Source organism: Toxotes jaculatrix, chromosome 15 (assembly GCF_017976425.1).
Source record: "Toxotes jaculatrix isolate fToxJac2 chromosome 15, fToxJac2.pri, whole genome shotgun sequence".
Taxonomy (NCBI): domain Eukaryota; kingdom Metazoa; phylum Chordata; class Actinopteri; family Toxotidae; genus Toxotes; species Toxotes jaculatrix.
In genome coordinates this window covers 7293233-7320760 of record NC_054408.1, presented here as the reverse complement: position 1 = coordinate 7320760, position 27528 = coordinate 7293233, and the positions used below count along the sequence as shown (strand labels likewise).

At 41.4% G+C, this 27528-nt stretch overlaps 1 protein-coding gene across 8 annotated transcripts; it reads left to right on the top strand.

Moving 5' to 3' along the window:
* Nucleotides 1-271: 271 nt before the first annotated feature.
* tbc1d4 (TBC1 domain family, member 4) lies at nt 272-27528 on the top strand. Of its 8 annotated transcripts, none has more exons than XM_041056596.1 (24): nt 272-1331; nt 7227-7355; nt 7451-7688; nt 8106-8344; nt 9456-9545; nt 9975-10079; nt 10230-10362; nt 10495-10586; nt 10768-10878; nt 11603-11722; nt 12287-12346; nt 14590-14804; nt 15435-15587; nt 18033-18190; nt 18709-18921; nt 19917-19919; nt 20414-20575; nt 20735-20893; nt 21058-21158; nt 21278-21421; nt 22686-22845; nt 23028-23197; nt 23746-23922; nt 24709-27528. In XM_041056596.1, the coding sequence occupies exons 1-24, from the start codon at nt 933-935 to the stop codon at nt 24937-24939; spliced, it is 3762 nt and encodes a 1253-aa protein (XP_040912530.1). In that variant the 5' UTR covers nt 272-932; the 3' UTR covers nt 24940-27528. The 8 variants fall into 8 exon arrangements, with proteins under 8 accessions (XP_040912530.1, XP_040912529.1, XP_040912532.1 ...); XM_041056595.1 differs by having other exon boundaries at nt 14587-14804; XM_041056598.1 differs by lacking the exon at nt 19917-19919.

The following is a 27528-nucleotide window of genomic DNA, read 5'->3' as shown; positions in this document are numbered from 1 at the left end:
TTGGCTTCACGACCCCTGCTGGTGTGAACGGTAGGTGGCGGTAGGTAGGATTTCAACCAACAAAAGTGTGGAACCGGGGGAGTAGTGCCATGAGGAGCGAAAACACTTTCTACACTACCATGGAAGAGGATTTCCAGTTATTATTCTCTGTGGAGAGAGGCGGAGACTTGTCTTGTCACGTTTCGCAGAGCGGCTCTGCCCTGCCCACTTGTCCAGCACATGGGAAGGTTGGGCGGGTCGTCAGCGCGCACAGCCGCTCCGCCTCCAAGGCGTTGTGGAAGAAAGGATCACACTCGGGAGGCTGCACTAAACGGCGATAAACAAGCATCAATGTATGTATTTTATTGACCGCTGACAAAGAAAAATGCGACTGTGCCAGCGGAGTTTATGTGAGACAGGATTTTGAGACTGGGACTGTGTACATGCGTCGCCCCGCTGTGCGCTCAGGAGCAACGCCAAAAGAAATCAGATTTCTCTGGGCGACTTGTGTTTACACAGGAGCCATCCAGAGCCACGTTTTAGCAAGCAAGCAAGCTTGGCTGGGACAGTACAGTACAGGGCTGTTTAACGTTTGACTCACTGCCCATGCAAACAGTGGGGGAACAGAGCAGGGAAGCAAACTACAACTACAAAACCATATAAGTAAATTTACTTGAAACCCTTGAAGGAAAACTGTCCGTCGGAGAGAATCTTTTGAGAGATTACATGGGGTGTTGCAGCTGATCGACTGGGCGAGCACATGTTGTGCATGTAGCTAATTGCTTCGTTGTCTGAACTTTCACTGTGGATGTGGACATGGAAACTGTTGCAAACTAACCACAACTACGCCTGGCATTGGTTGCAGGGAATGGTACGTCGGTATTATTCTTCAAAGTAGTCTTTAGTCCCTCGAAGCTGTCAACGAGCCTCGGCCGAAAGTCTGCTGGGTCGACATGGAGAGTCAGGATGAAAAGGAGAACAGTCCCCCGAAGTCAGACAAGAGGTTCTGCCTGAGTTACATCGGCTGGTCCTCGCTGGACAGGCGGACCACCCTGCCCATGCTGCCGTGGCTGGTGGCAGAGATCCGCAGGAGGAGTGAGAAAGGCGACTGCGGCCCCGTGGTGCAGCCGAGACAAGTTCAGCTGGTCCTCAACGCTCCCTTCGTCCGATGCGTCCCCTCCAGCAGCAACAGCTCTTCAGTTTTCATATTCGAGCACAAAGCGCAGCTCATCTCTCGCTTCATTCACAACAGCAATGACCTGACCTATTTTGCCTATCTCCTGCGAGGCCAGCCTGACAACCCCGAGTCCGAGATGTCCTGTCACGTCTTTAAGGCCTGCGACCCCAACCAGGTAGGCCTGCTCAAGGTCCCCAAAATACCCTTTCAACATGACAGCAACAACACTTGTGCCAGCAGCAGTTAGGGAGCACACCTCATACTATTGTCACACCAAGGACTATAGACTGAGAAAATAAGGGCATCAATAGTGTAATTAATCCATTCTAAAAAATATATTTCTGGAATATTATAAACTCAAAGTGAGGTTATAATGACCTTTCATACACTGGTCAAATGTTCAGTTTGAACGATAACAATCCTTCTCTGTAATGTGTATGTTTTCATAACAATCCCAGGGGTTTTCAAGTAAGACTTGTCAATAAAATTTATAAATCTACATTATGTCAAAACTTACGGTGAGCCCCTCCCATTTAAATTTTATGAACTGAATCTTGCCCTTAAGTGTAAACACAAAACAAAGGAATGTCCTGCAAAGCCAGAGTTGAAATCTCCTTGAGGTGACAACTATGTCATTTTAATCTCAAACACACAGTAGATTAGTCAATAGTCCAAACATGTTTGCTTTGGTATTAAGTATTTAGGCCACCGGTCAGTGAGGATGATAAACCGAGCACCCTGGATTTTTGGCAAAGTTAATCCATCTTTGTTCTTTCCTCTTCAGGGGATCAGACATCTCTCTGGTGCCTTTAGTGTGATAACAATAACTCAATAGGCACAATATCGAGTCAGCACATTTACATGCTGATCAGCATGCCAGTCTTGAGTAATAAACTGAGATGTGGTAAACAGTCAAAAAAAATCAGGAACGTACGAGTCAGTGTTTGAAAATCAATGTGCAGTCATGCTTTTTGGCCTTTGCTGAGATGCAGTTTAGGTCACACTGTATGTGTTAGACACAGTGCTCAAGAGCTCACCCCAGTGGCATTGATGCGTGTGGCTGAGTGTGGTCTTGCATGTGAGAGTTTGTGGTTATGAACTAAAACAAATGTTCATTATATGTTTTCCTGTGTTTATATATGAGCCACGTGATCTGGCGTTGTGCCAACATGACTCTTTAACCTGCTGTAAAACAAGCTGAAGTGTTACACTTGTTCATGTTGTTCTCGTTTTTGCAATGAACCAGGAAACCCCTCACAAATAATGTTCCCAAACAGATATCATGTGTTATGTGCACGTTTTGCATCAATCTCAAATATGCCTGCGTTGTATCGCGTTTCCTGTGGTATGTGCAGGGCCTGAGCAGGCAGTATGTCTGCTAGTCAAAACTGAGAGTAGAACAGATAACAAGTTTAAGGCAGACTTTCAAGGTGTCTGGCGTCTCCCCTTGGATCCCAGCGTTTGCAGCAGTCAGAAAGGCATCTTGAACATACCTCATCCAGCATTATTACGCAACAAAAACTGGTTTGGCAGCCAGCAAGTAAGGAACATGAGCAAGGTGGACCATGTGGAATGCATGGGTTATTCTAGCAGTACACTGCTGCTATACACAACACCCTGCTGCAGTTATTGTTAATGATAAGATTATTTGCCAGGTAGTTTCTGTTTATAATACAGGCATTCTAACTGTGCTACTGCGGATTTTGTATTCATCCCAACTGAGTTTCAAGACATGATAAACTATTGTTATATTTTTAGGCGACAGGCATGTTTTTTTCAAATCTATTCTTAGCTGTAGACATGACAGGGGTACATTGTGCAAACGCAGAAGGCCTGGCATGCATCAGTATGATGTGAAAGGTTGAAATGAAACGGCACATGTGATGTCTCGAAGAGCAGAGACGCTTAGTTGGCTCAAGTACAGTTTATTGGATTTTGTATACATGGAAATGAATGGACTTTAACTTGATGAAATACAAACAAAGCAAAGCCTATACATAAAGATGGGGTGTGTGTGTGTTTTTTTGTTTGAAAAGCTGGACACAAAAAATCAAGTCTGACTTCTTCAACTTGAAATACAACTCCAGACCCTGTATTTATCATAAAGCTTGATTGGTGTATCCATTACAACAGGACAACCATAATACTTTTGCCAGAATAATATCAAACGCTGAGTTTAACAGACACGGTCATTTAGAGTTTATTTGTAACCTTGTTACGTGGCTCAGAGTCTAGGATACTCATTTACATGCTCAGTGAGACTCTGACGGCAGCAGGTACAAATTTTAACACTGACTCAAGTCCACTCCCTTGTGCCATTATCAAGCACGTAATACACAGTCTGGTCCAGCACATCTTAAACCGCACGCCTGTGAGTTTTCCACCTCTGCTCTGACTTGGAACTGGGCCACAGTGGAATCTCTCGCTGGGTGACCCTCTGCTGACTTGCGAGAGCTGTTCATCCTTCAGTGGGTGACATGTAGTGACAGTGGGACACGCTCATGAGCCAAGTCAGGGCAAGAGTGATGTGCTTAACTGTCTAAATCAGAATTTCAGAAACGTGTATGTGCAATGAAGCCAATGTGGAGTGAAAAGTTATTATTGTCTACTTACCAGCTTTACACTAGGTCTCATGACAAAACATGATATCTTTTTTTCTTCATCCATTTGTATTGTCACAAGAGACAAAAAACAAACATGACTTTTTCCATTTTCTGCCATTGTGTGTTGTTGATAAGCTTGTTCTTTGTCACACCCATGTTAACGTTTGTTACCATTTGTTAGCCAGGGCAGGTGATGTGGCCTAGTCACTATCTGTTAGCATGATCACATTTCTTGCTAAACAAGACATAAAAGACCATAGATTCTTAACAGTGATTAGAATATTGTTCCATGCCACATCCAATAACTGTGCTTGAAATTACTGTGCACATTTACTTCCATTTTATCACAAAACACTGTCACGCTCAGCTGTTTCCATCATTTGCAGTTTGTGTTTAGATTTATCGGTACATTAGCTTGACAGTGCAAATCACAGGATTAGTTAGTCCCTGTTGGTTTGTAAACAAAATGTGAGCGTAAACTTAAACTAAATAGGGAACTGACTGGTTGGTCAGTTTATAGCTTAAATTTAATGGTTTTCTTCTGACCAATGGCACAATACCGTCACACACCAAGACAAAAATCACGTTATTTGATTAAAAAATGTGTATGGAAGGAAAAGTCACTTTGTTTCACTGCTGCAGTGGCACATTGTGATTTGCAGTTATGATATCAGCTCCCGCCCCATGTGAAGGTGACATAAGAGCCTTTGTCCTGCTTGCTTTGTTTTAAGTTGTGACATAAACTTTGTTAAACTGAGGCACCCAGTTTGCCCCCAAGCACATGGAAAAACACTGGGAGGGCGTCATACAGCAGCTGTAGAGGGGTTCAGATACAAACGTGACAACAGTAAGGTGCCTTAACTATCAATCCCTAAAGAGCTCCAGGTTTACACCTTTCATGATAAGCAACTCAATTGTTCTCAGTAGATTTTTCTGATTGTTTTTGTTTTTTCTTTTTCTTTTTAGCTTGTTGAATTGGGTATTTGTAATTTGACATTTGAAGTTCATATGAGTGAATTTAATTAAAATTTTTTAAATTAAAAATTTTTTGTCTTTATTTTGAGTAGCTCTGTAAGAACTTAGATTGAATACTTTTAACTGAAAAAGTGTGTAATCTTGATTTGCTTCTGGTCTTCTATTCCTCTGTCTCTGTTTTTATCCTTATCTTGTATTGACACAATGATAACCTGTGTCCTGAAAAGAAGTCTTATTGGGTCTAATCGCAGATACTGTGGGCGAGTGTGTTGGGTCGTCACTGTTTCCCCGTGGTTTAGCTTATTGGTACTGATAAGGGCAACAAAACTGTCCACCAGCTACTGTTTGATCAGATAGTACTAGGGCCTATTGTAGGGAGGTTAGACATTACAGAGCCATGCACTGAGAGTGCTCAGGGACTATACCAGCTCAGAGAGGACAATCCTCATGTTTGTTTTCTCCTAAGCTCTAAAGCTGTGCTTGGCTGCTAGTGTTTATGTAGACAAGCTTTGGATCATGACCAGCGTCACTGATATTATTTTATGAAGCCAGGCACTGATAGGTGAAAATTAGACCAAAAAAATCAGCATGAAGAACCGTTGGAGTGGGAGGATATGTTTGAATAGATTTCCAGTAAAAAACACATGGCTTTCCTTTATTCCATAACAGCTTTCTGCCTGTCTGTGCCTGTCTCCACCCAAGAATGAGCACCTTTACTGGCTCTGTATCTGTATTGGGCAGGCTACAAATAATTAATTAGATCAGATGGTGCTGTGGCGTCATCTTACTCATGTATAATCCAGCAGTCCCTTTAAATGTTAAGACAGCTATGTAATTTTTTCCTCTGCGATAAAGTGGTGCAGGACTCAGGCCTAATTGTGTCACAGACTACACAGTGCAGCTGTGATTCTTAGCCTCCACTGCCTCTGAATTACCTTGACCTTGTGGTGTCAACAGTGACTTTTGCCAAGTTTGAATTGCCCTTTACCCCACTAAGGTACTGTTTATCACACTTGGTAAATTATGGTGGCATGTTTCAGTTTGTCATGTTTGTGCCTTTTGTGTTACATATCTCAAAAAAACTCACTGAAAGTTTTCAAAGATTCCTGAAAAATAAGCCAGCTACAGAGAGAAAATCCTTGAGGCTTGAGTATGTATGACCAACTACCCACCACCCCCACCACCTGCCCTCTTCCTCATCTCAATACAGTCCTCTGTCACCAGCCATGCACGGCTCAACCCCTTGAAAAGGCAGGGACTTGGAAAATTGGACTTTAAAATAGCTCATGTAGCCACAGCGGCAATATGGCAGACAAGTACTTCATCTCTGTCTTCATCTCACTGTGAACAGTGGGGTCAGACTTTGTCAGGATGTTTTTTTTTTCTACAGTCCTTCATTTCCTGTTTGTCTGCCCTCTTGCTTCAGTGCTGCTTTGGTCACACCTCTGAAGTATTTTGTTACATAACTTCCCTCCCTAGGCTACATTATAAATATATTTGCTCAACTGTCAGTATACAGCTCTTATCGGATATGATAGATGTGTGCACTGTTTGTTTAAGTGCCCATTGTTGTCTTAACCATAGTATTTTTGCTGGCCTTAACTGTGGCCCTGGTTCTAGGTACTCTCGCTTTTTAGAAAGTTGTCTAAAAAGAGTCTTTTTGCGTCTTTCTCTCAGACTCTCTCAGAACTTTTCCCCTCACTCTCAATTGTAAAAGTATCTCATGACTGAGGGATACACTGGATTCACATGCTCAAGTATTACTTAAGAATTTGCTTGGAGAGACTTATATACTCTGTCTTGATTTGTTTTTTTTTCATGGATGCAAGTTACTTTGCAAGTGCAAGTGCCAAACACAGTGGAGCAGAAACAGTCTTAGTGACCTTCAAGTATCTGATTTCTTCCTTTTGTCTTCTGTCCTGCAGAGTGTGGGTGTTCCCTAGTTGGTTGCCTACTACAACACTACAAATCCATTGTAGTGTTTAGTCTATCTGTTGTTGATTAGCTTGTGCTAGTTCAATTTTTTTGCCTTAAAGTAGCAACATGAGGTCAGTTTGTGTAAGTTATTTATCAAGTCATTTTTTTGGAGTGCATTGGAAATTCCATATAAACATAGTTTTCTTGTTCTGTGTTGACTTCTGTTTGTGCATATAGTCTACATTTATGTTCAAAACACTTGTACTCATATGATTGCACTATTTTATATGTGAAGTATCATCCACTGTAGCCTGCAAAGGTCATTTCATTTGTTTTTTTTTCTTGAGCTTTTATAGGTAATAAGGTTATTGCTGTTGATGTTCATGTGTTTATCTCAGATGTGCTGAGTTATGCGATTCTGATGTTGTTCAGTTCAGTTGTTCAGGATGAGCAGCAGACAAAATCTCCCCTGGCACTTTGTCCCACTTCCTCTCCCCTTCTCTTTTGTTATGATTTTTCTTTGTTATTGTCTTCCCATTCATCATATCCCCTTGTTCCTCTCTCCTTTCTTACAGGTCCCTGAGGTGATCAGCAGTATTCGCCAAGTGTCCAAATCAGCCCTAAAGGAAGACGCCAAGCCCAAACCAGAAGCTGATGAGGCCTTCTACAACTCCCAGAAGTATGAAGTGCTTTACTGTGGCAAGGTAGAAATCTACACCCGTGCCTCAAATATATGGTGTGTTTCCATTTAACAAGGTAATTGAATTAATGCTGTTGAATTAAAAAAAAAAAATTCCAGGTGACAGTTGGGCACAAGAAAGCTCCATCCACCCTCATCGATGATTGCATTGATAAATTTCGTCAGCACGAGGTCGAGCGCAAGCGCCTGCGTCTGCTAAATGGCCAGCGAGGCTCGACGGAGGGCACCCCTGTGGAGTTCCTCATAGGGGGAGAAGGAGACCCACTCTCGTCTGCTCTGAGTGAGAGCATGGAAGACACCGAAGCTCTTGGAGTGGAGGACATGACCGGAGTTGGAGGTAAAGGCCTTATGCAAAGTGACGATTAGGATAAGCTGTTTTATTGAAATAATGCATATGAGCATAATAACAAAGCTGAATCAGCAAGTAGCCATAGTCAGATTATTGCAACACAAAGTTGCTCGCTCTTAAAGCTTCACACTCCTCAGTTACTGTTGCTGCCCCTGGGAAGCTTTCCATCTTTTATTACAGCAGCAGATTTACCACTCAAAGTTCTTTCAGGTGGATGAAAGAAGGCTAATCATGTGTTGATATGATAATATGGTCAAAGTGGAGTAGGGTGGCCCTGTATGTGAATAAGAATAAAGCCTCAAAGTTTAAAAGCAAAAACCCAAGTTGTAAATAAATAAATAAATGTGTGCCAGCAACATTAAATAAACACTAAAGCGTATCTGTGTCTGATTCACTATTCTAAAGGCCTTTCCAGTAGCACCAGTCAAAGCAGCCTGCGAGGTGCGTTCCCGGAGTGCATCCTGGAGGACTCTGGATTTGAGGAGCCTCAGGAGTTTCGTACGCGTTGCAGCAGCCTGGCGGGGAGTCTGCAGAGGAAGCCAGGGGAAGGTGTCATCATGGGTCCCACACGGCGCAGACATGCGAGCGCACCAAATCACGTTCAACCGTCTGATGCAGACAAGAACCGCACCATGCTCTTCCAGGTACAGGAAACTTGGAAAAAAAGACAGGTGTACTTTTGCTGATGTCTTGTTTTCCGAATGTGCATGGCGGCTCAGAGGTATCTTATCTCTGAGCCTAGGTGACTGTAGACTCTCAGTCTGTTGACCCTGAGAAGATTTGTCATCACAGCAAGGTTCTCTCACTAAAACTTGTGGCTTAGTATTCTCTCAAATGCCTGGCTTTGACCAAGGGATCTATTATATTTGAATTACAGTCTTTTGCAGTGAACTAAAAGGAATGAGTACGGTGTTTGATTGTGGTACAGATGGACAACATACAATTTATAGTTGAATTGAGTCATACAAATGTTTTATTCTCTTTGGATTGACTCCAAAATTGTAGTGTAAGTAAGGCTTATAGAGGGAACTCTAAATATAGTCCTTTGTCATTGAGATGGATGTTTTTTTTCCACTCCTGCCAAGCTGTAATTTGTTATGAAGAACTTGATCCTATCTGTCACACCAGAAAACCAAATGCTTGCTTGCCTCAGCGCTGTTTGTCGCAGAAACCCGCCCTGCATTTGGTTCAACCTCCGAGCTTCTTGTTACTGCAAATCATTTTTATGTGCGCGTGGCTGGCAGTTATAATGTACAGAGTAGCTCGGCCCTGTGTTACTGCTTCATTTAAAGAGGCAGTAATTCTTGAGTAGAATTTGCGACTGCAGTGCTCCTCCTGTGAAAACATAAGGCCGCTGCTTTATGAAAAGCACGCAGGCTGCCGAGTGAGCCAGCTGCCATTCCTCACACACCAAGCTCCTTTCCTCATGAGGCTAATTTTAAAAACTAGAGCACAACGCTCAATATGATACTCTACATATCAGTCAATTATGGGAAAAATCGTTGGTGCAGACTTGTTGACCTTGATTTTGAGTGTGTGTGAGTGTGTTTATGTCTGTCATTGAACAGGTCTCGGAATAGTCATAGTCCTTGTCATGAGATACTTGACACTGATATCCTCTTTGCCTCTAAGTTATATCCATGATCTACAAACAGTATGACGATGCTATTGCTTTGTGTGAGTACTTTTTTCTATGTGTTTGTTTGTGTTCTTGCATGAATCCGTCTGATCAAAATATACTTTTATGTTTCACAGGTGGGGCGTTTTGAGGTAAACCTCATAAGTCCAGACAGTAAAACGGTGGTGCTGGAGAAGAACTTCAAAGATATCTCATCCTGCTGTCAGGTTGGTTTATTTTTACTCTCTGTATTTACACTAAAAGCCTCTCTCTTGTGTCTCTGCTGCGGTCCCTGACAGAGGATGAACTCAGACTAATTTTATGCATGTGTTTCTAAACATCTAATGCATTAGTGCCTGTCTTTACAGCACAGCAGGCTTTTTATGTTCAGCACTTAATTTGATGGCAAATGACACCTTTATCAGTGATATCGAAATATGTTCCTTTTTTACTGCCCAATGAAATCGCATTTCTTTAAATGGACATCCTGTATAATCATAATGCAGTGTCTAGTATGAGTAAAATGGTCATTTTACTAATTGAATGGAAAATGGAAATGGAGAATGTTAAGAGCCATTATGGTCTCAGTGACGTGTGCTGTTCTTAGTTGCAGTTTTATCATTTATGCATTCCTGTTTGTCTTGATTCTGAAACAGGGTATCAAGCAGACCGACCATTTTGGATTCATCTGTCGGGACCAATCACAGTCTGGTCCCAGTCAGTATGTTTGCTATGTTTTCCAGTGTGCCAGTGAGTCCCTGGTGAGTCACACTAAAGATGTTAATGAAAATGGCCTCAGTTTTTTCTCTTAACCCAATATTTTTTATTTTATTCTCTGCTAAAATCTCTGTGTTGTCTTTCTGTGTGTGTGTGTGTGTGCTTGTCTTTGTCCTCATGTTTGACTGTATCAGGTAGATGAGGTGATGCTGACCCTGAAGCAGGCCTTCACTACAGCAGCAGCCTTACAAAGCAACAAAACCCAGATCCAGCTATGTGAAGCCTGCCCCATGCATGACCTGCACAAGCTCTGCGAGCGGATTGAAGGTAAGCCTTGTAAACTCAGTCACACATCCTGCTCTTCTCTCTGCCTTAACTCATAAATATATGGATGCATGGTCTGTTTCTCAGAGTTATAGCTAGATAAAAGAGTATTCTTATTTCCTCTTCTGATTCTAGGTCTGTACCCACCCAGAGCAAAGCTAGCCATCCAAAAATATCTCTCCCAGCTGACTGACAATGAGCAGGCTGAGATTTTTGAGCGAGTTCAGGTAAGGTTCAGCTCTGCTTAGAGAAAGCACACTTTTTTTTGCCTGAAAACGTAGTGACATATTAACTGTTTTTTGGTGATTGATTGCTAGAAGCAGTTTAATTTTACAGATGTTGCATCTGCTTCAAAGCAGTGTAGTTTCCTATCCTGGGTTTTGAGTGTACGTGTGTTCATGTCTGCAGAGATTGAAGCCCGGGTCAGACCAAGAAGAGAATGAGCTGGTGATTCTCCATCTGAGACATCTTTGTGAAACCAAACAAAAGTCCCACCTCCACATCGGAGAAGCCCCTCAGGTAAACGCCTTTAATGTAGATAATAAAAACAAAACAAAATTTACTGCAGCGGTGAACCTCAGACAGATCCTCAGTTGTAGATTGAACTTTTCACTGAAATATCCTCAAAAGTGCATAAAGAGTTTTTAAGGGCATTTAGCATCCTTGACATTTGACAAAGTCATTTCAGGCATTAAAAGCTTCTGAAAAGGAATGGATTTATGCAGAATAGCAAATAATTTATGAATGTGTCCTAGCCTTCTATATCTCTCTTCCTAGAAGGACTTTTCATATTTTATTATCATGTCTGCTCAGTTTTTTTTTCAGCTGTTACTGCTGCCTTAAAAGTAAGTAAGTAAGTTAAACACTACCCAACTGAATGCATAATGTTCCTGGAGAAGACCCAAGCTGGTTATCAATTGAATCACTGTTACATGTCATACGTTGGTGAAGGGAAAAACATGACATTTAAAAGTATGAAAGCATGAGGGATTGTTGCTTTAGCTTGGTCTAGCCTGAGGGGTTGTATGTTAAATATTATCACTCAAATAGCACAACTCCAACAACAACAGTTCCACTATTACTGAATCAACCAGCAGCCGTAGGCTCTTTTCCTTGCAGCCTTAACCATGTGTCTGCAGCTGTATGGGTACATTGAGTTTGTATACTTACTAGTCATTGCAGTCACCTTTTATTAATTCTTTCTGTGATGATTTTTCTTCTGTCCTCTGTTGCCGTCTGACAGAATGCAGCAAACAGTTCAGCAGCAGGCGACAGCACAGCCACCAGCAGTCGCTTCAAACTTGATATTTTCAAGAATAAACGCACCTCCCTCACCAGCTCTCTAGAGAACATCTTTGCAAGGGTGGGTCTGAGCAGAGTGGGGTTTTCTTTTTTTCCCATTTCCTTTTCTGCCCCCACATTTTGTCTTTATTTAATTTCCTGCTCTTATTTTATCTTCACCATCTATATCCCTGTCTCATATTTCTTCACCCTAGACAGAATATAGTCACAGTGCCGTGCACCTTCATGTGTCTTCCTGCTTAGTCTTTGTATCAGTTGCTGTTTCTGTGTCATTGTCATCCAGGGGATTTGGATTGACCCATATCTGCCAGTGAGACAGCAGAATAATTCCTTAGTAGAAGGATCCAGGCAATCTGAGACCTCTACCGCCATCTGTTATCGTCCAAGAGACTTAGCAGAGCACTTACACTGTTAATGTTATCAAGTCAGGAAATATGTGTACTTTTTATTTCTTGCCATTTAAGGTTTTCTCATTTTATCGCTTGTCAGTCTCTTACTATTGCCTCAACAATACCAAGAATTCCTTTTTGCCTAGATAAAAAAAAACATTTGTGTAAAATTGTTGTATGTTTTTATTTACACGTTTGTATTTCCAGAACTTGCTTCATCTTGTGTCTCTCACCAGGGTGCCAGCCGAATGCGGGGCCGCTTGGGAAGCATGGGAAGCATCGGCAGTTTTGAAAGAGTAAGTTTCCTTGAGGTGGAACCAGAGAATTTCCAGGGCTTTGCTCAGGGGACTCTGGGAATTCTCCCTTTTTTACACCGTGGCTTTTAAAAGCATGTTATATTCCAACTCTCTCCTCAGGAAAGGAAGATAAGCATGCTTTCACTTTCATCAGTCAGCAGTTGAAGGCAGTTGAAGAACAGTGTCCTTCTCACATTGATACATTATTCTGCTCTGCCTTATTCCCATAAAGTTTCATGATGAAGCTTGGCCAAAAGACAGAATCGTGCAGCAGGGAGTGTGTTTACACAACTGTCCATGAACCATTTGGGATTGTTGCCTCCACTCTTTATCACTGCTGCGCAGAATGTGGAGTTAGGGTGTGATGTAGTCCCTCGGACTCCCCATCAGTCATGATGGAGTACTCCACTGGTTTAGCATTGCACTCTTGTAACATTATCAGAATCAATATTCAGGGTTTTAAAGAAAAATGATAGATGAAACAGAACCAGATCTGTTGTCTTTTTTTCTTTCTGGTCAAAACTGGGTGCCTGGATTATCCACAATGCAACTCTGTCTCTTTCAGTCCTGTCAGTAATTTGGGTGTATTGTTAGGCCAATAGCAGCTAATGTAGCCTTGAGCCGCTATCCCTAGGCCAAAGTGAGAAGCAGGCTAAAGAGGTCTGGTAAACTCCACAATCCCCAGATTTTTCATTTTCAGACCCAAAAATACTACTGATCACATTTCACACAGCTCCCTCTGATACTACAAGAATTATATATAACTTTATATAACTTCCTCATATAAGGTCCTCCCCAAGAACTGTAGATAGACTCTGATGTGTAAAGTTGGAGGAGTTCGCCTTTAAGGATGTGTTGCTCATGTTGTTCAACACACAGAGACATAGAATAGACCCTCTGTCCCTTCAGTCACCTTATGATACCAAGAGAGAGAAATAATTCACATCAGCCTTCACGTGGCAGCTCCAAGTGATGGGGGATTTTATTAAGTTGCTATATGTCTTACTTTCACCAAATCCACCAATATTGGCTGTCGCAGATTTACGAAATATCAAATCCATCAGTCATAGTCACAGTGGCACACAGTCTTACTTATGGGTAGCGAATAATGTTGTTGATTTCATAAGAACCTAGTGTGTCTTGAAGATGTCATCCTTTTTGCTGTTTTTTTTGCAGAATTAACAATTGTGACACGCTGTATTTGTAACTGTTTATAAGGAGAATCATGTGTGTTCATTTTCGTGGCTCACCTACTGTCCTGCTTTGTTATATTTTAGACAATCAGAAGAATGTTGCCTTGTAATTAAGTGAGTAAGTCATCATCTGGGGATTGTGTCAGGATGCCGATGATCTGCCAGGCAGGAAACCCAAGTCAGGATGTCCAGTTTTGCGTCTGCTGAGCTATGCCTATCCTGGTTTCCTCCTCTTAGCCCTGTCATAGGACAAAGCACGATGCACGAGTGTCTGATCAAGTGTCCGAGTCCGAATATACAAATGACAATTAAGTCATTCACTGATATGTAGTGTGATTTACATGTGTAAACAGATGATCAGACCTTTTGCAATGTCCAGTGTGATTTATTTATTTATTTATTTATACAATTTTTCTATGCACAATGAAAGAAACAGCTCAAATATTGCTGAATGTTGTTGTCCTGGAGGGGGAGGTCTCTAAAAGCATGATGGGAGGAGATTGGAAGGTTTTCAATGTGAAGCTGATTCGCCAAGATCCTCACCACCAATAGTGTGTGATGCTGTGAGTCACAGGACATTGTCCATTAGAATACAATGGATGTGGGAGTTGTACTGCTAGGCATGAGGCTACAGTGAGTCTTGAGTGGAAAGTTGAACCTGGAATGAGTCTTGCTGTGGGGCTTCATTGGTGAGTGCAGACCTGTAACTTGAGCCACTGAGTGTTTTGTTTGGCTTCAGGCTGAAATAGAATCAATAGCTGTGTGTGGTTTGACTTCCAAAGACATTTAGAGTGATTCTGAATCTGAATCCTTTGAATTTTGCTTACTCCCAGGTTATTCACCTGCACAGCTATACAGAATATTTTAGTAGAATTTGGAATTAGGTTATGAGTTGCTAGTAGCTTGTCATTAATCTATGTCATTGTTTCATCCTGTCACTCAGCTGTAATGTCAGATACATCAAAAAATCCAGCCATACAAAAAAAAAGTACAGGGTTTTACTTACACACTGACATCTTTATCCCCTTCGCATTTCTTCCTTCTCAGCAGGATGAGGAATCTCCTGGTCACTCCCCTCCGGGTTCCCCTCCTGCTTTCCCTGACGACGACCCGGAAGCCGGCCTGCAGTTCCGTCGGCGTGCCCACACCTTCAGCCATCCACCTGTGAAGAAACGCATCTCCTTTGAGGGACAACCGGCCAACCAGAGCAGACAGACTCCGCTGCGCAGGCAACAGTCTGTTAACCCAGAACTGCTGCAGAGCAGGTAACTCACACTTCACCTACAGGCCACTGCATTGCTAGTTTTAACCTTTTGGGAGAATGCAGAATATGCATCTCCTTAGTAAAGTTGCAGGAGTTGATGTTTTCCTTAGTAAATTGTAGAATAGAATAGAATGCCTTTTATTGTCATTACACATCTTTTTTACATGTACAATGAGATGAAAAGCAACTCCTTCTTCAGTGCAAGCATGTGTAAATATATACAACATAGAATAGAATAAAATTAAATTAAATAAAATTAAATTAATAATTGTACTAAGATTTGTCCACAAGGGTGAGCTTTTGTGTTTAGTTTGAAGATATGGCTAATGCTAGCTTTGCTAAAAAAAAATCAGAACCTCTTGCTTTTATTTTAATCAGTTTCACACTAACTAAATATTTAGTTGACCTTTGATGTGCACACATACAATGTAATCTATTTGCAGCACTTTGATCAGTCCTAAATCTCTCTACCTCCTGCTCCACTATCCTCGAACAATAGCATCAAGTTTCCTGTCACTGTTTTGATCCCTCATGAGTTCCTCCTTGTTTTTCTCTGCTCCGACCAGAAGGCCCTTTCTTTTGTGTAATGTTTGTTTTTCATTTGTGGGCATTTCATGTTTGGCTCGCCCAGTCCCGTGGCTGTCTCGAGAACGCGCAGCGTTTCGGAGAGCGAGTCCTCCTTCAGCCTCCCCTCCTCCTTCTCCGCTCCCACTTTCCTGAAAAGCTTTTACCAGGGCTCACTGGGCTCCCTGAGCTCCCTGGCAGACAGTGGGAGCTACAAGAGGTGAGAGGGGGTGCTCAGATGAACCCCCTTGCTTAGACCCAAACTCACCAACCAGGGACTTGACAAAAGGGGTTGAGATGGGTGGGAGGGACAAACTGCTCTTTGTTGGGATGGCAGTAGCCTCATACATGTTGGCTGTCAAACTTCTTAACACCCGGCTTTTTTTGTCCCTGTATCTTTGTACTCTTTTCTTGTCTATCCCCAGCAACTTTTTATTAGTAAAAATACTTTCTAGCTACCCCCCCTGCCCCATTATCTCTGCAGCTGGACCCACACTCCTCCTGTTTCACTCTAAAGCAGAAGGGGATGCTGATACATCCCTCTCTTCTTGCATTTGCATGCAAATTTGAAGCTTTTTTTTGCACAGCAAAACTATTTAAGCTGAATTTATAGCCTTTACTAACTGCATTTCACACTTGTGCCATTGCCTTTCCTGACCAGTGGTATTTACAGTTGCCTTAGGATTGCTACTCCAAGCATCATGCTGATTCACTTCATTGATGTATAAATTTTTAAAGGTTGCTGCACTAATTAATCAACCAATATAGTATGTTCAAGAAAACACTACATGCCATAGTGTGTCAGAGTTCAGGATCGTCTCTACTCGCGGTGCCGTGGCAGGATGTAGGTGTCTGGATGGCAGAAACTAAAGGTCAACATTTCCATTATGAATGAGATTCAGTGGAGCCGATCATTGTAAAATGTCACCTGTACAGGATCTTTTTCTCCCCGGCAGTCGTCCAGTCTCCTGAGCAGTGTCATTTATGATGCAGCAAAAGGAGTAAGAAATGCTTTTACAGTCCACGTTGGCTGTGATGATGAATAAGAGCAGTTTAAAAAGACCACTTGTTGAAAAGCCTGGACCTACTGGGTATTGAGATCAGAATATGTCATCGTGTTGGTGACATATTCACTGGCAGGTTTTCTTTCTCTCGCACTGTGAGATAAGTTTACTTCAGTGACTTTTCTGTGACTTTCATAATAAGAGGTAATATGTCAAGTGAGGAATTTTAATCTGTTAAAGAGGCGATGTTAAATGTGTAGAGCAGCTGTAAGAGCAAAATTGTTGTCTCAGTGACATTTGTTCAAGTCGAGGTCACTTCCTGTTTTTCATTGCCCACATGATCAGACAGGCACTTGTATGCTGACCAAGCTTATTATCTACTGTAACTATTGAATGATCCTCAGTGAGTGACAAAAAAAGTCTTGTTTCTTTAATGGAAGAAGAACATAATCTGAAGTATGAAGTATTCATGAAATCTCTCCGGTACTTAAGATTTTATTTTAACATGTAAAAGGTTTGTTTTTTTATGTTTGTATGCAGGGTTTGAAATGAAAATTTACCACTCTGAATTGAACTGACGAGCCGGAAAGGTTGTACTTTTCTGAAGAGGTTGTTTAAATAAACCAGTTTCAACATATTTATATGCACAAATACATAATACAAAACATTTCATTTCACTCCTGTTCATGAGCTACAATGCAAAAGGCACTGACATTAAATATACCTACGGAAAGTAAAAAGTGAGAGAGGAACTGACCAACACAAATCATGACGTAGTTCATCTACTGTAATATTTCAGACAAATTCATAATGATAAAAAGTGCCGCATGTACAGTGTAAGTAAGCAAATCTTGCTGAAAAGAATGTTAACCTTTTTTCTCTGCTGTCTTTTTTTTTCGGGTCGGGTTTGTCGGGTTGTATGGTGCAGAAAATGGTATTTGACCTTTAATACACCATAAAATCTAAAATATGCTAACTCTTTTGCATAAACCACATTTGTAGCATGGCAACATAAATTTACCAGTGTCGTTGCACGTATTACCAAGCACTTGACTGTAGCTGTTGTGGTTGCACCATCAAAACTGGCCTTTTAAGATTTAGCTGAGCACAGGCACTGACAAAGCTTTTTTTTTAATACTGACTTATTAGTTTCTGCCCACATATAGTGAGTTGGTAGGTGTGAATTTCAAGCTCTGTATATTATGACTCAATGAATGTGAAACAAAAGTGATACTAGCAATAGTACTACTAGCAGCTCTTTAACAAAGTTTTCTCCACTATCAACAGAAAATGGAAAAACATGCATGTGCCTCAACTGTGGCTGTTTGTGTGGCTGATGTTTGTTGTCGTTTTACATACTAATTTGGAACTGCTGCTTTATTAACATGGATAATGGAATCAGTCAATGCCTTGCACATGTTTTTCATCAGTATGTTTAAGGTTCAATTTGACTGTTTCTCAGCAGCTTGGAGAAGCTGAGATGAGAAGCTTGTATAAGGTTTCTTGTATCAGAGATTAGATGTGTGTGTGCTCGTTCACTGAGGGATGTGTGCGTGTGTGTGTGTGCTTGCATTTGCAAAAGAGTGCTGAAAGAGTGTTGGTGTAAGATGACACCCGGCTGATTTATCAGGTGTCTTTGACGCTGCTATCTTTTCTGGTAGTAATGGGGAAGGCAGGAAGAGGACCCTGTCAGGCTGCAGCACTGACTCAGTGAGTGGAGGTCTCCCTCCAACCCCACGCAGGGTCTCCTGGCGACAGAAGATCTTCTTGAGGGTTGCTTCGCCTATGAACAAGCCGCCTGCATCCATGCAGCACCCAGGTCTGGTAACACAATTCCTCTAGCAGTTCAGGCAAGGCAAAGCATGATGCACAATGAATGAGGTCTGAATAATCCACAAGTGCATAGAGAATAAGTAGAAGGCAGGAGGAACATTTGATTCTTGTGGAAAAAAGATTACTTTTCTGAAACTTCTGACTTGCATATATGTAGTGAAAGCAGTAAATGTTGAAAGGAAAGAAATATTTTCGCACTTCATCCTTGTCAGATACACACCAATAAAGGAGCCTGTGAAAATAATCCTCCTACCCATGGCCAGCTTTCTTACTAGAATAGACCTAATTACAGATTAAACCATACAAAAAATATGCCGTAAAACCAAAATAATAAGTTAGAAGAGGCTAAAACACTCTGTAGTGCTGCAAAATTCTCTTTGGGCTCACTATTGCAGACAAGACCTTTCATATTACGCAGTTATCAGATTAATTTTTTCATAAAAAAAAAAAATGAAAAAATATATTTTCTACTTTCCATTAATATTAGTGGATGTTGTGTTTTAGACCAGTCTGATACAAGAGAGCTGTTGCCTCTCTCTCCTCGCACCTTGGATTCAAGTCTGGACCCTTTGGGCCATCTTCTGTTGTCAACGAGTGACTCCCTGTGCGGGGAGAGGCCTAAGAAGACGGGGGCTGACTACAGGGCCCTGTGGAAGACTGCCATCCACCAGCAGATCCTACTGCTGCGAATGGAGAAGGAGAACCAGAGACTGGAGGGTAAGTATTAGTCACTACTGCACATATATAATAAAGGAAATAAATACACTAGAGTGAATCCTTCCTTTGGTCACATGAATGACAAATATGAAGAAAACTGCAGTTTTGTTTGGACTGGATCATTCAGATGTTGATGAGTCTCTGATGTTTAGTACATTTGTTTCTCTGCAGACACTGGTGGTATTTATAAAATTGTTATGAGGCTGTACTTGATGACATCTTCTCACACTGGGTTTTATTGTTAAGATTTCCCTAACTGAGGCTTTATGAGCTTGGATGGGGGTCGAGGGCTCAGAGTTAGCGGCTCTTTAAGCTTTCATTTCTGTTTATTTTGAGAAGTCAAACGTTACCATGTTGATTTGGGATTCTGGAGCACAGATATATTTAGAGCAAAATGTTGTTGTGTTGCATACTGACATACATTTGAACACATGCAGATACCAAACACACATAGACTTAGTAGGTTAAAGTGCATGGAAGAGCATTAGTTCAGAGTTCAGTAAAATAAGAGAATATACAGTAGCTTTTGCAAATCATACCTCAAACCCCTCTAATGGCCCAGGTTAGGTTATTTAGGGTGCATTTCAAAGCCTTTTTAGCACTCCACTTTTTTTCCACTTTCCACAGAAGCCACTTGGGACAGTTAATTAGCTCCTTTATTATAAGAAATGGGTCTTTAGAATGAAGTGGAATTAAATAAACTCCACCTTGTAAATGATAAAAGTCTAAGACCATAGTGTCTGTCAGTTTTTTGCATGTCTTATTCAAACCATTAACAAAAAATTAGACGTAACAATGTTTTGCTCTCACAGAAAGGGCAAGCTAGAGTAAAATAATATATAATTTTTTTTTTTTTTTTTTTTTTTAGCCTTGGGATTCACCTATTACGTGTTGTCTTTATGATTTACTATACCAACACATTTCTTTCCCTTTGTATGTTGCTATGACACCAATGCTGGTCTGAGGACCTAACTGTGAATAACCATTTTCAATAGAAGGTAAGCAATATAAAAGGAGCCCTTGGTGTCAAGGCTGATAGTTTGCATGATTTTGGGTGTTGGTTATTATATTTATTCAATTCAGCATATTTTGTTTGCATGTTCAGGGACGTTCATACATTATGGTGTTTTTGTTTCTTTTGTCCTTTGTACCTCTCCCCACTATCCTGATGTGCCTTCTTCATGACTTCAGCATAATAAAGATTGATTTTGGGTATTGTGGCTTGTGTTTATGTGGTAAGTTTTCTATGGTGACTGGTAACAAAAGGTGTTGCTCTCAAATTTTACGTCTTTCAATCAGCTGTACTCTTTTTTTTTGTTTGTTTACAAAAGCAAAAACAGAAGGGTACTTTGCACTTTCTGGTACAAGCTCCTTTGTTGGTCTTTGGTTGTGATTTTCTGGCACAACAAGAGAATTTTAATTGACAAAATTATGTTGTGTGTTTCTGTTTGTTTTTCTGTTTCTTTTTTTTATTCTGGTGACTGTGTTGCAGCGAGCAGAGATGAGCTGCACATCCGCAAGATGAAGCTGAACTACCAGGAAGTGGGCCAGTGCTCCAAAGATGCACAGGCATTGTGGGAGAGAAAACTGACAGCCCCAGGCAGAACGACAGTCCCACAAGACAAGGAGGAGATGTATCGTGCACTCTGCCAAGGTCAAAGATCTGTGTGTGTGTGTGTGTTTTGTGTACAAAAAAGTGGGAGAAATGGGTTGTGAAGACGTGCTTGGTGATGTGTGTATCTGTAATTCCTCATATACCAGTACACATATGGTGTTTTGAAGGAGCATATATAATCTTCATCTCTGTGTGCAGGTGTTCCCAAGAGCAGGCGTGGGGAGGTCTGGCTGCTCCTTTCCCATCAGCACCGGCTGCGTCACAGACTGCCACAGCGACAGCATGCCCCAGACACCCAATACCATGACCTGCTGAAGCAGCTCACTGCACAGCAGCATGCTATTCTGGTGGATCTAGGTGTGCACACAATTTTTTAAAATAGGAGTCCCAACAGTCATGGAGTATGACTATATAATATTTTTGGGATGGGAAAGTCATTCAGGATGATGATCGAGGAAGAAATTCAGCTTCAGCTACTGAAATGTGAACATTTCCTACATATCATCTGTCTCCCTCCTCAGGCCGGACCTTCCCCACCCATCAGTACTTCTCAGCCCAGCTTGGCGCAGGGCAGCTTTCCCTTTACAACCTCCTCAAAGCCTACTCTCTGCTGGATACAGAGGTATGTACTGTAACCCTGTTTCCTTTTCCTGCTGTAAATCAGTGTAAGGCCACTGTAGGTGTGGTGAATGGTAGTACATAGTGTGTTCTCTTTCTGTTTTATTTTTTTGTGCCACACAGGTTGGCTACTGCCAAGGTATCAGCTTTGTGGCTGGAGTGCTGCTGCTGCACATGAGGGAAGAACAGGCCTTTGACATGTTAAAGTTCCTGATGTATGACCTCGGCATCAGGCGGCAGTACAGACCTGACATGGTCTCTTTGCAGGTCAGTAAACGAATGGGTGGGTGGACCACTTTGGCGTGTTATTGTAATATGATGGATCTCATTACTGTGTGGTAAGATTTTGACAACAGAACCCGTTTTCTTACAAGCATTTGACGCTTGTAAGAAAATGTAGGGTTCAACAACAGACATGATTACTTCCTTTTCTTCTTTTATTATTACTATATTACTGCTGCTGCTCTTGTACATGTGATTCTGCAGGATTAAAAAAAAATCCTCTGAACATTGAAGCCGCTAGGAACAGAAGCTGAAAATTTTCAACTTTGGCACCCCCCACTGCTGGTATCAAAAAAGACACTGTGATAGACAGCAGTGCATATATATGACCAAAGGGCACAAGAGATTAAACAGTACCAGTTTTCACCAAGATTTTTCTCATTTGCTTACAGTAATTTCAGCATTTGGCTTCAGTCAATCATAGAATAGCTATAATCACAAAAAGACTCACATAGTAGTTTTAAATTTAAGTTATTGTTTACACAGGACTCTTACTTACATGCAGTTTTTAGCTATCATCTGCCTGCTGTAGGAAGCCCAGCACACCTCTCACCAGTGTGGGTTATTAGTTAGCAACAGCAAACAGAAGTTAAGTGTCTCCACCTCCTATTCAAACCACACCTGCATGACTGCTGTGTTAGCTTCAGTTAAACATCAGCTGACTTCACCTTGGTGAAAGCATCAGCAGGTGTGGTAATGTTTAATCTACATCAGGTAACCATTTAGCTGAGCAGCGGCCTTTTGATTCTCTTTGCATTGCAGCTGTGTTCTATTAAGAGCAGTCCAAAGTTTGAAAAGACGAGAGGAATTTGTGCTGTTTTCTTTGTGCAGAGGTTGAGTACGAGGACTTAAAGGTATTACTTGCATTCTCTGTAACTGTCAGGAAATTGTAAGACTGATAACAGTCTAATTTTGGCTTGACCTAACTTCTGCTTCTCTTTTCTGTCTGCTGTGCCTTTCACTGCAGCTCTTAACAAATTGTCAGAGCGTTTGTACAGCTCATCAAATTCTTGGCCTTGATGCATGTCTGAGCAAGTCTCTAAAACAACTCTGGTAATGCTAAAGGAGCTCCCAGCTTGGGTAAAGTTTCGTTTGACAGCTATTAATTCTTAGATTGTCCTGTGATACTCTTTCCCCTGCAGATCCAGATATACCAGTTTGTTCCAGCACAGCATGTTTTGTTCTGGATGGGTATTATCTGTTTGTGTGTGAGTGTTTATGCCTGTGCACGCTGTCTGTGTTATCACAGGTTCAGATGTACCAGCTCTCCAGACTGTTACACGACTACCACCGTGAGTTGTACAATCACTTCGAAGAGCACGAGATCTGCCCGAGCCTCTACGCAGCGCCGTGGTTCCTCACTCTGTTCGCCTCACAGTTCCCTCTCGGCTTTGTGTCCCGCATCTTTGGTATATTTTTAGAATAATGGCCCCTGTGTTTGCTCACACACAAATGCTTATCAGCAACAGTGCTATTTTCAAAAGAGGATGACATTTAAATAGCCTCATAACAATTAAATCTTTAAGGTAAAGTGTGTAAAGCATTTGTGTGTTTTATGCCTGAGTATGTGTGCTTTTTTTTTTTTTCCCAGATTTTGTATTTGTCCAGGGGACCGAGGTGATCTTTAAAGTGGCCCTCTGTCTCCTGAGCAGCCATGAGGGGGAGATAGTGGAGTGTGACAGCTTTGAGAGCATTGTGGACTATCTGAAAACTACACTTCCCACCCTCACTCAGACACAGATGGAGCAAACCATTGCAAAGGTACAAAGAGCGAAGTGAGCCATGTAAACATAAAACATATTGTTTGATTGGACACTGGTTAAAAGCTTCTCATTACTTATGATAGTGGGTTCTTCCCCAAGCCCATTTGTTTCTTGTGAAGATGTAAATGTTAAAAAAATTGGTTTCAGATATATTCTTAAAATGAAAGAAAGGCTAAATAATTACCTAGAGCTGGACACTGCAGTTTTGATCAAATGTTACTCAAACAGGAGTAAATAGTGAGTTTGTTGGGGACAGTTGGTGAGTATTTACAACAGCAGGGCAGTGTATGTGTGACCGACTTAAAATAAACTACTGTGTGTGTGTGTGTTCATAATCATGAAGGAACATGTCATCCAGTGCGTCAGTGTGTCTTTAATAGATTTTTGTATTTTCTAGGGATTTGCTAACATTAAGAAAATGCTGAATATCACCAGAATTAACATGAACTCTCTATACAGTCTAATTTTGCTGGATCTTACTTACAGCATCAATAGACTATCATCAATCTGTCTCACTGTCTCGCTGTGTGACCTTTTGCTTGCCAGGTAATGGAGATGGACATCTCCAAGCAGCTGCATGCGTACGAAGTGGAATACCACGTCCTACAGGATGAGATGTTAGATGCCGGACCGTTGCCTGATGACTCGGACCGGCTCGACAAACTAGAAAAGACAAATGTGCAGTTGAAGAAACAGAACATGGACCTGCTGGAAAAACTTCAGGTAAGGAAGAGAAGGATCAGACTTACTTTCTGATCTGCAACCAGATCACCCTGCTTATGCATTAGCTTTCATTCACATTAATATAAATTATTTCAGGAAACAACACCAATTGCTCGGTATATAATTTGTAATGGTATTCATTATTTTAAAGCTTGAGAGAGCTTATGCGTACATGTGGAAAGTTTTTTAGTTATCAGTCAGTTTATAATTCCCTCTTTTGCTGGACTGGTGACGGCCCCTTTAATGTTTACATATCCGCAGCAGTTGTCACTGGAAGTGTCTCAGACTACCCATAGATGGCGCTGAAACATAAGTTAAAAAACACTGTGGAAATGATAGACAAAGGAACTGAACTCTGTATGTGTTCAGATACTTCTATGTAATTTTGATCAGTAGTTTGTGAATTTGTGCCACAGGACAGGTATAGTCACACCTCATGGTCTTCATATTACTGAAGGTCAAAGAGGTATTGAGCTCCTATGATCTCTGATGTGACAAAGATAATTTAGTGGACTCTTGGAGTTATGATGTTGGATAACTGTTGCTACAACATTTAACAAGTGATTTACACAAATCACCGGCTCTGTATTAACTACAGTCATGCTTTATTGCATTTAATTTTTCAGATTTTGAAATAGGATACTCGAAAAAAGTCACACTTATGTTGACTTCTAGTTGACTTCTTAATATTTGTAGCTCTGGGGCTTTTTATCTATCCTCTGTCCAAATTTCTATCTTTGTACGATACCCTGTATTTACTGAGGTACAACGCCTGCTGTCCTCCAGGCTGCACGGCAGAAGATTCAGTCGCTGGAGACGAGCGTGGAGAACTTCCTTTCTCGAGAGAGCAAAATGAAGCACATGATTCGCTCTCTTGAGCAGGAGAGGGCAGCTTACCAGAAGACCATTGAACGCATGCGCTCGTGCCTTCCCCCTGACACCCTGACAGATGTGGAGATGACCCAGATCAAAACAGGACCTAATGGGAAAGCCAAAACTGCAGCCAAGAAGCCCTGATGGCAACCAGGGGCGCTGGCTGCTCTGGGCAGACGCTCAGAAAGAGACTGAAGTGAACAAATGGAGACTGCTTTAGTGGAAGGCTGTTCAGCTCAACAGCTATTGTTGTACTGCTGCACAAGAGTGGCAGCGCTTTGTAAATGTGTGATGTCTGGACTTGAGATGTGCAGACTATATGGGAAATATCTACGTGATATTTGTCAGCAGATAATAGAGTGGTGGGAGGATGGTTTCAGTTATATTAGCAAACAGACTGTTCCGTCAGTCGATCAGAGCTGCTGTTCTGTCTCATCTGTTTCACTGCCAGTTTGAAGGTGAGATCAAAATGCACAACGTTGTTCCTTATTCAGATCTCTTGGTAATCACAGGGATATTTTCTAGATTGACACAAGTGAGAAATGTGTCTGCCTCTGCAAATCTTTTCGAGCACTGCCTTGATGTATTTACTACCAGTCTCAGTAGCACCACAAAAGCAGTGAACAGAAGGTGCCTGTTGGCAAACAATCCTTTGGACCTCAGGTTCAACATATAGCCATTACCAGTGTGCATAATCCTGGAGTTGAGACCCCATTATTATTGTTATTTTTGAACTTGTGTCTGTGATGGAAACTCTGCCTCAGGCTAATCACATTGCTGTGTTATTTCCTTTTATTCACTTAAAATGATTGTGAATGTAATTTCCATCCAAAGATCATTGTTATAATAATCTGTTTTTTTTGTCACCACATAGGCATCAGGGTGCATGTCTGCCATATTAGGCTTTAAGTTTCAGCAGCTGTATACTATATTGTTGCTCATCTCTCAGCACCACACTACTGCCTTCACATGAGAGATCTTTAGTACGCGCACTTGCTGCTTTTAAGGAGGAAGTGTTTCTTCCAAAGCTCAGGCAGGATGTGAGGTCGTCTGCCTTCTCAGTTTCCTGTGTGATTGACCGCGGTGTCGCCTCGTTTTAGCACCATGTTCAGACACTGAGGCACAGTTCACACTCCCCAGGAGGCACTGAAAAACAGACAGAGATGGAGGAGCGATTGGAATGTACATCACATGCTTGTGTTCTGAAAGTCTGTATGGCTTCTTGTTTTTGTCAGCCCAAGGTCTGACAGATCTAGGAACATCTACTGTAGTATCTGAATGTGGACTACAAGCAGCTGGTGCTGCATGGCTCAAGATTTTAAGACTACACATAGCAGCAGCTGCATTGTTGTTGGTCACATGTACACTCCTGTACAAAGTTTGCAGTGAAGCTCGAGGGTTTAGGTCAGTAGAGAGCCCTCAAAGGAAATAACACTGTAAAGACATTTCAGTTTCCTTTTGAGGAAATGTACAGTACACAGTATATGTACACACACATACACACAAGCTGTGCAGTGAACTGGCTTAGTGTATGGGCAGACAGTTCAAATGAATTCAAAGAGTGTCCCTGGCTCTCTCCTCAGTTTTGTTTTATCCCACCTCCGTGTCTGACTCACCATTGCCAGTTCTGATTGAAAGCAAACCAGGCCTGAGCTTTCATAAAACACCTGAACATTAAAACCAAGGTGATGTCTGTCAAGACAAAAATCACTAACAGCGTCTGTCAGTCTTCCTGTCCTTGGTGACACGTTGTGGTGACATGTTCATGTCTGTTTCACTGTAAAGCTTCTATTCTCAAACTTAAGCCCTTTGGCATGCAATGCAATACAGTATGCTTATGTTTAAGAGCCTCGCGTATTTGCATATACCCAGTGTACTTTCTTACTTTTGCAAAGTTACAGGAGCTAATTCACACAAAGTTTGATAGTTTGATAAATCGGGCCTGACATCCACTGTCACGGTGAAATGTTCTTGTGGTAATTGAGGAGACATTGTAAACGTTTGCACCAAACTTCTCATAAATAATAGAGAAATGGTCGCCTCTGAACAGCAGGGATTCTCTCAACAGTTCAGCAAGTGCAACATATCAAACGATTCATCTTGAAATCTGTTGAAGGATATGTAGAATACAGTCCTGCTGACGGCTTTCCTGCCTCTTTTTGCCTGTAGTTTGCTTGTTTAGAGTATTTGTGCATCATTGAAATTGATCACTGAACCAAAGATGTGGTTGCTTTTTCAATAATGAATGAATGAAAAATGAACGAATACACCCAAAATTCTGTGATGTATTGTGCGTTAAATGGGATAATATTTGTTTAACTACACCTGTTCAGCATTCTTAAGGTTTGTACTAAGATAAAAGCTTGAAAAGATACCAAATATTGGCGGTTAAAAAACTTGACTGGACACAAAAAAAAAAAAAAAAAAAGAGAGAAAAAAAAAGACTTGTTTACTCATCATTACACAATGTTTATTTCTTCTCAGCTTATTAAACAGTGCCAAAAGTTAATGGCCTTTATTCTCCATTAGTTGGAGATATGAGACCGTTTTGTCGATATCTAATGTAAAGCACTTCATTGTAGTCAGTGAAGGGTCTTTCTTTTACATCAGGTGCTCTGAGTCCTGACTACTAAATAGTGCTCATATCACTGTGTTTTTTAAAAAGACTGTCAATATGAGGGCTACACAAAGGAACTGTCATGAATTCTTCAATAAACCTCACTTTGCCTTGTT